This window comes from Phyllobates terribilis, unplaced genomic scaffold, assembly GCF_046119375.1.
Source record: "Phyllobates terribilis strain yellow unplaced genomic scaffold, ASM4611937v1 Scaffold_2__4_contigs__length_985480577, whole genome shotgun sequence".
In the NCBI taxonomy this organism is placed as follows: domain Eukaryota; kingdom Metazoa; phylum Chordata; class Amphibia; order Anura; family Dendrobatidae; genus Phyllobates; species Phyllobates terribilis.
Genome location: NW_027362762.1, coordinates 827,210,364 through 827,220,838, shown reverse-complemented (window position 1 = coordinate 827,220,838; position 10,475 = coordinate 827,210,364). Strand labels below are relative to the sequence as shown.

General features: G+C 47.9%; 1 protein-coding gene across 2 annotated transcripts in view; it reads left to right on the top strand.

The window, feature by feature from the left end:
- The first annotated feature begins 1,793 nt into the window (after positions 1–1,793).
- YWHAE (tyrosine 3-monooxygenase/tryptophan 5-monooxygenase activation protein epsilon) overlaps positions 1,794–10,475 on the top strand; it is a 37,733-nt gene continuing 29,051 nt past the window's right edge. For both annotated transcript variants that reach the window (XM_073667748.1, XM_073667749.1), the window contains exon 1: positions 1,794–2,020. In XM_073667748.1, coding sequence (XP_073523849.1) covers positions 1,957–2,020 — 64 coding nt within the window. In that variant the 5' untranslated portion in view covers positions 1,794–1,956. The remainder of the gene's footprint in view (positions 2,021–10,475) is intronic.

Genomic DNA, 10,475 nt, shown 5'->3' with positions numbered 1-10,475 from the left:
CCAGGGATCAGATGTCAGAGTCAGCGGCCTGAGCCATTTGTAGGGACTTCATCCGAGTATACGAGTGCCCGAAGAGGATTCACTTCGACCAAGAAGCGTGTTTCCAAAGGAGGGTCATGGACGAACTGCACCAACTCTATGGCATTGAGAAGTCCAGAACAATGCCCAATCACCATCAAGGAAATGGGGACAGCGAGCGTTTCAACAGAATGTTGTTACAGATGCTAAGGACATTGGAAGGCGATCGAAAGATGAAGTGACCTGAATTTGCTCCGAAGTTGATGTGGGTATACAACAACTGAGCTCACGCCACAACTGGGTACACGCCCTACAGATTGCTGTTGGGCCATAACGGACCTGAAATAACTGAGCCGGAACTTGACCCAGAAGAAGATTGCACCAAAAAGAGTGCGTCCGCCTAGGTGCGGGAACACCGGCATTGGTTGCAGATGAGTCAGCTAGTTGGACAAATATTACAGGAGATGAGCCATCCTGTATCGGTGCCAGAGGTGTCCCATCCACAAGGTACGCAGAAGATGATTTCATTTGCCAATGCATTATGCGAGAGACAAAGGAGTGCGCCCGATATCAGCAATGCTGGAGCCGCCCCAAGGAGCATATAGAGCCTGAAGTGATCCTTCTCACCAAAGCACTGGTGAGTTTAAAGAAGGGAGGAATGTAAAGAGATGGACAAATGGAAGATTTCCACAGTTAACGCATAACAGGGAATCTGCAAATAAGCGTCGTCATCTACTGACTAAGATTGTAGGACAAGAGAAAGTGGAAAGAATTGCATCAGCAGAAACCGTATCTCGAAGCACATAGCTGTGTTGCAGTTAGTAATTATAAAAGGCCCAGGGGTGCAGTGAAGGGGAGGAGGTTGGCTTATAGCCACCGCTACAAGTGACCAGATACAAGTGAAGAATCGAGTGACCAGATCCGAGTGGAGAACCGAGTAACCAGACGGCACCAGAACCGAGAGAAGAATCGAGTGACCAGACCCAAGTGAAAGATCGAGTGACCAAATCCAAGTGAAGAACTGAGGAACCGAGATTGGAGCTAAATGAACGGAGCCAGAACCGAGTGGGACCAGAGCCACAAGAAGCTAGCAGACTATGTTAGAGGGACATATCTTTTATACTGTGTAACAATCATGGAGCGCACATCTCCAGGTGTAAACATGGCTTTACTGCTGACAAGATTCAGGCCACCTGCCGGTGTGGCGAACATATTACAGGGACTCCCAAAATAAGAAGCTATCTGCCCCCCCCCAGAGCCCATCCTCTATGGATAGAGGTGCACATGCTGGTCCTCTGCTCCACTCATGGTCCATGAGATGGCCAGGAATAGCAGATCCGACAGTCCCATAGAAAATTAATAGAGAATGAATGAAGGGCGAGCATGCGCACTTCCGCCCCATACTGAATCTGGTTCATGATTGGGGGTCTCAGAGGTCAGAACCCCGAGATCAGCACAGGATCCCCCTGATGGTTATAACATCACGCTGACCGGTGTCAGCCCAGTGCTCGTACACATCAGCACTGCGTCAGCTCATTAGCACACAGCGCTCACACAATGCAGCCGTGCGCGCCGCCATTTTCCTCACACTGCTCTGCGGCCGCTCTGCGCTCTACAACAAGCTATAACGAATAGCAGACCAGGCCCCGCCCCTCTGATGCCTTATAAGGAGTGGCATTTAAAGACCACGCCCTGGTTCTTACTGACGCAGGAAGCTAGCGGACACGCCCTTCTCCTGCCGCGCCTGCTGCTGTTGCTAGGGAGCCGTTGCTATAGTGCCGTGCGATTGTCCGCGTGCGCAGGCGGAAGTTCCCGGATCAAGGAGCCGCCATCTTTCCCGGGCTCAGCTACAGAGGCAGAAGCGCTGGGAGACGGAGAGAGACACAATCGGCTTCCATCCGCCCAGTAGATCACCTCTAATCCCCGCTAGCGACAGCCATGGAAGAGCGAGAGGATCTAGTGTACCAGGCTAAGCTGGCCGAGCAAGCTGAGCGATATGACGGTAAGCGGAATGTGCGGCTTTCCCCATAGGTCGGCGGGCGGAGAGAATGGAGGCGAGACAAAATGGCGGCTGGGCTTGGGACTGGAGGACGGGACAAAGGAGAGGCGCCGAGCGCTCCGGGGTGCAGGAGCGGGGCTGTCATGGCGGAGGCGCCCGTCATCGGGGAGAGCGGGGTCTGGGGCCGGAGGGAGAGGGCTGAGGCGGGAGGGCGGCGGGCAGGAAGGGAGACGGCTGCAAAATGGCGACCGCCGAGCAGGGCGAGCCGCGGGAGGCGGAGGTGCGGATGGCGGGCTCCTGGCACCGGGGGCAGCTGGCCGTGATGGCGGGGGCTCCGCGCACACCCCCCGGGCTCGGGCGCCCGCACTGCCGCAGCCCGCACGGCTCGTACCCGGGAGTCTCATTCATTGTCGGGGCGGCGCTCACGTCGTACTGCGGGCCGCGGCCATTACTGGGAGTTGTCAGACCGGCCGTGATGGCGCCGGACGTGTCCCGGGCACAGGGCGCGGCCTCCATTGTTGGGCGGAGGCGCCGCCACCCCCGGGGGCTGCACTGGTGGCGGATGTCAGTGCGCTCCACACTGCCGCATCGCCTGCACCCTGCCCGCTATTGTCCCCTGGTATCAGCCACTAGGACATTACAATGAGTCCCGGTGATCAGTGCGCCTGTCTGCAGCGCCGGGAGGAGAATGGAGCTGCGGTGATCGCAGGGGCAATGGTGGCAGAGAGATTGCTAGAGGCGCCGCTGCCCGTCATCACACTGATCCTCCACCTTCATAGTCTGGGCCACGGTCGTTGTTACAGGTCCGGGAGGAGGAGTGGGATGTGCGGCTGCAGATCCACCAGGGGCCGACTGCACCCCTGATTGGGAGCAAGGGTGGCGTGAACCCGAGGACACCGGCTCACACCCCTTAGTAGGGGAGGGGCAGAGTGAGCTCGGGGAGGCAGGCTGGTGCCCCTTGTTGGGGAAAAGGGGGTGGGGACGCTGGCTGACACCCGCTGTTATTGGGGGACACGGAGACCCAAGGAGGCTAGATGACACCTTGTTGGGGGAGGTGGACCCGAGGATGTTGGCCGACACCCCTTGTTGTGGGAGGGGAGGTGAGCCTGGGGACTCTGGCTGACACACCTTGTTGGGGAGAGAGGGGTGAACCCGGGGTCACTGGCTGACACCCGTTGGTGGAGGGGGTGAGTAGGTGAACTGTGGACGCTGGCTGGTGCCCCTGGTTGTTGGGGTGAACCTGAGGATTTCCTGTTTTTAGGAAAGACAATGTTCTTGTAGAGCATCGTGGTGTCGGCACATGAAGGGGTTGTTTCAGTCGAGATCTGGCTCCTGTGACCTGTTTGATGGCTTCTGCAGTCAGACATGACACCCTGCTTCATTCTTTGGGACTGATGGGCTGAATGGACCTCTGCGCTGCCCTCTTCCTGTTCCCATAGTTTGCATAGAGCCACACTGACCTCCTTGCCATTCAAATGCAGATGATGTGGGGGCCCTTCTTGTGATCAGTGGGGCACCAGCAGTCCACTAATCACCTATCCCATGGACCACTATTGAAAACATTGTAGACTTTGAAAGGTTATTCCCTGTCGGATCCAGAGCCCTGTTCTCAGGATTGATGGGGAGTAACTCACCGTCATGGGAATAGCTCTTTAAGGCTATGTGCCCACGTTGCATTTATGAAGCAGAAAATTTCTGCAAGTCCTCTCCCGGAAAAACGCATGCGGAATTCCGCACGCGTTTATCGCGCATTTTTCGCGCATTTATCACGCGTTTTCCACATGCGGAATTGCCTTGCGTTTTTTATGCATTGGACAAAGGCAATTCTGCATGCGGAAACGCAAAATTAAATGACATGCTGCGGATTTTTGAATGCAGCATAAACGCTGCGGAAAAATCCGCAGCATGTGCATAGAACTTGCGGAATGCCATTGGGGACCATGGGGTGCGGATATACATGCGTTTTTCAAGCGTTTACGCTGCGGAAATTCCGCAGCATATACGCTTGAAAAATGCTACGTGGGCACACAGCCTAAATACACCCTTTTATGTTGAAAATGACATCTTATCTGCGTGTAGGAGGAGCTGAGCAGATCAATGTACATTGTTGTAGGAAGCTTCAGTGGGTCTAGTGGGCGGTCCTGCTAGTGATTGACAGTCTTCCCTGTATGACTGCATGCAGTGATATCTGTCAGTTACCAGCAGAACCACCCACTGGACTCATACCTAACGAACACCAGGGATCTCAATGAATAAAATAAATCGTATTCTTTTCCCAAACACCTAAATACCATCCTGCTCGGCTTCCCCTTACCGCGCTGTCCACAGATCGGACTGTATGTACAACGTATCAGGTTCCCTCTAAAGATGTTTTCTTACAAATGAACAATATGTGATTAAATCTGTTTGCTGGAGGCTCCACTGATTATTTGGAGGGGGGTCCTAGATTCTGTTTGTTACGTACACATATGGAGGAGCGGCCAGGTCTTGTGCATTGCCTCTTCATTTAATGTCTATGGCACTGGTGGAGGCAGCAGTCAGACCATGGATGGTCCTTGGAGCTGTCATGCACACGCTACTATCCTGCTCCATTCATTCTCCGACTGCAAAGAGGAAGAACAGGGTGGTGGGATTCTTGGTCGTGTGATGACTGGGCAGCCCACAGCCGGGACTTGTGCCTCTCCTATAGATAAATGATGTAGGGAGACCCGTTTAAGTGGCCACATTCTAGACCATCAGTGGCCCGACAAGTGGATTTGCAATGGATAAACCTAAAACGGTCTGTAGGTGTCTGCTTGCACTGGCTGCTGGGATTTGTCCTCCTTTCTCCTGCATAGACCAGGCAGCGCTCCACCCAGTGGCTGCGGCCAAGTGGGTTTCAACACTAGAAGCCGTTTGGTTACAGTAGAAGGAAGAATCGCAGGAGATCAGAGGAGCTGTTAGTGATGGCCACTATCTGGGTACGGCCTCTTAGGGTGGGATCACACTGCCCCTGTGCTTTTTCTTTCTAGTGTTTTTTTTTGTCTTTTTTTAATTTTCCGAAAATGCAGGGCAAAATCTGAAGCATGGACTCCACATGTGACACAGGGGTATTTCACAGATGGCAAATTTTCTAGAGAAGATTTACCAAAATTGCTTTGTGCTCCTCCTGTTAATCCTCATGGAAATGTATCAGGGATTTGACAACTGGTAATTACCAGCTGCGGAGGAGGGGGTCCGGTCAGTGCAGACCTTATCACTGTGGTAATATTTTTTATTTATATAGCGCCAACATATTCCGCAGCGCTTTACAATTAATGGTACATGGCCATTGGCCAAGGAAGAATGGTGATGCCCGATTGTCAATTTATACATATATTTCTAATAAGGACACCGCATACAGCAGCTATAAGAGATGATCCAGACTATTTACTAGAACAGGGCAGCCGGCAGGTCGGCTCCTCTGCTATATAAAAAGCCGCCCCCTCATGCCTTCCCAACAAAGTCCTGCTGTGCTGATGACTACTAGGGGACCTGTGATTGCTGCAGTCAATCACTAAGTGAGTATCGCTTGTCCCTGAGGAATTGGGGGCTGGGGTGTGAAGGGGTCCAGTGAGGTGCCATAAAGAGATATATCTATCCACTCTCAACTAGACATCCCCTTTAAGGCCACATCAGCATTTGTAAGCCAAAACCAGAATTGAATCAATCAGAGGAAAAGTATAATAGAAATGTGTCACCACTTCTGTATTTATCACTCACTCCTGGTTTTGACTTACAAATGCTGATGTAAAATACTGAACGTGTGAACATGGCCTAAGTGTCCAGAAATCAGGCTGTTAGGTGGGGCATTTTGTAGGGCGGCCATCTGCCTCTGCAGTACTCCTGGCTTCATGAGGGTGTGCCATCTTTGCATTATAGATGTGTAGAGATGATTGTAGAGGAGCAGTGGTAGTGAGAGCTCTCGTTTTATGGACGCTGATCACATGATAAATAAAATGAATTGTTAATGTTAATTACTCTCCTCTTAGTAATTAGAATATAGAGAGTCTGCTTTGGTGAATCCTACAGGATGGCTCTTGGTCTCTCTCCCTCCCTATGGCAGTACATTTAGATAGATATTTTTTAAATCGGTAAACTTTTATTGAAAACAAAATCCAGAAGTTACATCAGAACCTTATAAAACAGATAAAAAAATAATGAACTTATAAACCAATGTTTAATCCTTTTTTTATTCTTTAGGATACAGATGATCAAATTTTCCCCCTCCCCCTCAAACATTGTAAGAGAAAAACCTAATGTCTGAATAAGCCCTTACTTTGGCCCTATACAATGAGTTTAGATGGTCTATGATGGTCACCGGAGTTCTAGGGTGGCGCGCATGTCGCCGGGGTGCGGGCACGGAGGGTGGTGCGCGGGTCGCCAGGTCTGACTGCTAAATAAGACGAATTGTCGCTTCACATCAGCATCATGGTTTCCATTTGACACTGACGCAGCATTGCTGTGCCAGATCCGTCGTGTGATAGTCCTGATTGACTTGCAATGGTTTATGTTGTGGTTTCCTTCTCTAATAGCCCAAATTCTGCTACATGCTGCATTATTCTTGCCATCAAATAAACCACAGTCTCCCAAATAGTGTGAACATAGACTAAAGCAGTTCATTAAAGCTGTAGCCTCACCTACTGTAGGCCTCATCCTGTTTGGGGCTGAATTTCCCTCTATATTTCCATCACTTTTTTGAAGGCAAGTATGGCGCAGCATGCCGAGCCTTTCTTGGTGTTGAAATGAGTCAGTGGGAGCCAGCACCGAGGCTTCAGCTATGAGCAATGACGCACACCCACCTTCTCATAACCATATGGCTTTCCTAGATCTGAATGACAGTCCTACTATTGTAGTACACCCCCCCCCCCCTCCCCATACCTTTCCTCAGTTACTGAGACTGAGTACATCCACAGGGAGTTTGTCGCTCCGTAGTGGTTTCTTGTTCCTATATCCCCTCACGGGGTCGGTCTGTTTTCTAAATCAATAGTACAACCACTCACACAGTGATTGCTTACTGTTTTTTTTTTTTTTTTCAGCTTTAAGGAAGTTTGTTTCTTTGATTTAGTGGGAATCTTCTAAATCTGTCGTAAAACTGGCTATATTTGGTTTTTTACTTTGCATTTCAGGCTAAATAAAGTTGTACGGCAGGAAGACCTCATTTGCACGTTTTTCCGGATATGGTTTATACACTTTATATTACATTTTAATGAATGCAATTTTGTCTTCATACAAAATGTTACATTCTTGAAGTTTTACCCCTTAGACTTCATTCAAAGCATGTCTAGGGTGCATTTACCTGCTGATGGTGGATGTGTCGTTAAGTGACCATTTAATGGCCTTTTTGCACAGTCTGAACAGAGATTACCGACTTATCAAACTGTCTGTCTCTGACCTAGGTGCATGCAGGAAAGTTGCCAATCTGTGGTGGTGATGGAATTTTTTATTAACGCTTTGCCTTTCTAGGGCTTTGGGAGACCCAGGTACTTAACATAGTAGATTTACTACATTCTTAAATGGGTTATTTCCTTTTATAATTTGTCCCTTGCTGCACTTTCTTTGAAAAACCAAACAAAAAACCCCCGAAACACACAAGCAAAAAACCCAAGCTGTACGTGCCCTCCCTGGGTTCACTGCTGAGTCTAAGCTGCTGCTCCCAGAAAGTGATGTCTGCCATCAGGGCAGCGGCTCTGAGCAGGGCATCTAGTGTGGACGTAACGCCCAGCTCCACTAGGAGCTGCTCTGGAGACCCAGGGAAGGTGAATACCACTCGGTGCAGAGTTTTAACAAAATACAGCAAGGGATGAATTTTATTTGAAAGGGAACTAAGGAGTAACATTTCTCATTGCGGAGAGTGACACCCCTGGTATGCCAGTGTGAGGAGGCTTATAAGCCATGCAGTGTTCTTCTGGAAAATTAAATAAGCACATTGCCTCTTCAGAGGAAGAGGGCTTGAACTCTAGTGCAACAGATGACGACTTTTTTGGAATCAAAATCTTTTTGAGCAGACTTTACAACTTGCAATAACTTAATAAAGATAATCATGTTAAACTATTCAATTTCTTGTGATTTTACATAATTGTTGATGACTAGAATAAAATGCCTACTCTTCTCCCCCACAACCTTCCCTCTCACCTGTCTGAACTTGCATCCCAATATATCAAGTACAGTATGTAGACAGCAATTATAAACATGAGAACCATGGTAAGGTTTCATATCTCAAATAGTAGGTCACGATTACAGGAAAAATGACATCTTTTGCCCGTACCTCCGTCACTGGGGATTTAATCCAATTCTCCCCACTGTTTACCAAGTTTTGCTGTGGCCCCCCCCCCGTCTGATATACAATGAACAAAAATATAAACGCATACACAGTATAAAGAACTCCAGAAATGCTATACAGGATGGGCCTCAGGACGGATGACTGTTGGCCACGTAGGGAAGATGGTGCAGACTTGGTCCATATGTTCTGGCCCTGCATGTTCAACTTCCTGCCAATATCCAGAAACTTCACACAGCCGTTGATGGAGTGGACCAACAATCAACCTGATAACTTTATGCCAAGGAGATGTGTTGCACTGTGTGAGGCAAATGGTGGTCACACCAAATACAGACTGTTTTTCTGACTACGGGAACCCTCCCAATACTGTAAAACTGCACATTTTATTGTACAATAATCATGCTGTCTAACCAGCATCTTGATATGTCACACCTGTCGGGTGGATTATCTCCGCAAAGGAGAAATGCTCATTAACACAGGTTTAGACCAATTTGTGAACAATATTTCAGAGAAAAATGCTTTTTGTGTAATAGAAAAGTCTTAGGTCTTTGAGTTCAGCTCATGAAAAATGGGAGCAAAAACAAATGTTGCTTTTTATTTTTTGTTCTGCATATATCTTTCCAACCTCTTCCACTGACGGAGCAATTCTTGCCAACCAGTGTTAAGGACTCTCGTGTTTAATACAGTGTTTTGGCTACTGCCAGTGGGGATGAATTTCCAATGTCTCCCACATAGCCTAACACACACACACTCACACTCTGGGGCTAAGAGATATTTGAATTTTAAAGACCTCAAAAATCAATCTACCCACAACCCAACCAAGTGGGAGCAGGACCAGAACATATGGACCAAGTCAGCACCATCTTCTCTACAATGTGGGTAACAATCCTCTGTCCTGAAGCCCATCCTGTGTAGCACTTTGAGTTTTTTATACTGTGTATGAGAAATCTAGAAATATTTTGGCTTTTTTTGAAGTGTATTTATCGTTACTTTCCCTGGTGACTCTAAAATATCCTCCCACTCCTCTGAAGTAATATGTCCCATATCCCTCTCCCACCTGGATTTTACTGCAGCCATTGGGTCACCCAGGATGAGTCCAACACCCCATTCAAGGAGATGGACAGATCGGAGAGAGATTTCTGAACTCTTAATCGCGTGCTGTAATTGTAGATGCTTGAAGAAATAAGCTACACAAATTTAAAGGTCTGTTTTAAATACTCAAATGTGCAAACATAACCCTCCTTATATAACTGATGTAAGTATCTCTATCCCCTCCTTTTCCATTCCCCAAAACCTTCCAAATGTTGCAATTCCCTCAAACTGGTTATTCCAGATTGGGGTGTACTTGGAATATTCTCCCATTCCCAACCATTTAATGGATCATCATATCCTGTATAGTATCTAAACTGCCCCCATTGGATTGTTAGTGATGCAATGTACATCACTAATATGCTTTTTTCATTAAAATTGGTGCTAATAAAATAATACAGCACTTTATACACTTATATCATACCTGCTCGTTTAGTCATAGGGGTGTGATCCTCTCATTCAGTCAGGGTTGGTGCCGCCCACGCATTTGAATTCTGCGGCTTGCGGTGACGTCACTGTCGCGCTTGCGCAGTATGACATGGCCGGCCAGCAAAGCTTGTAGCGCTGGCAGCCGCGCAGGCTCAGATTACATACTGCACATAGTGACGTCAGCGCAAGCCAGGAGCAGAATTCAAATGGCGTGTGCGGCGCCTACCCTGACTGAATGAGAGGATCACACCCCTATGACTAAATGAGCAGGTATGATAAAACTATATAAAGTGCTTTTTACGCATATTGGCACCGGTTTTAATGAAAAAAGTGTTGGTGATGTACATTGCATCACTAACAATGTTTAGATACTATACAGGGTATGACAGGTTCTTGTTAATAAAAAGTAGCATTTCCTTTATTAAATGAAAAAGGAAAATTAAAATTTTGTTGGTTGATTTGGGCCAGTTGCTCAGTTTAACCCAAATTTAATCTTAATCTCAAGTCTGGGGACATGAACTGTGAGAGACCAGAAAATAACCATTTATTTGTTTTTTCCCCTAGAGGAGTTTCTTTTCAGAGTTATGATTACAATGTCAATGTTCCTCTATACACTACTAACGCAGGATCCACTGATCACAA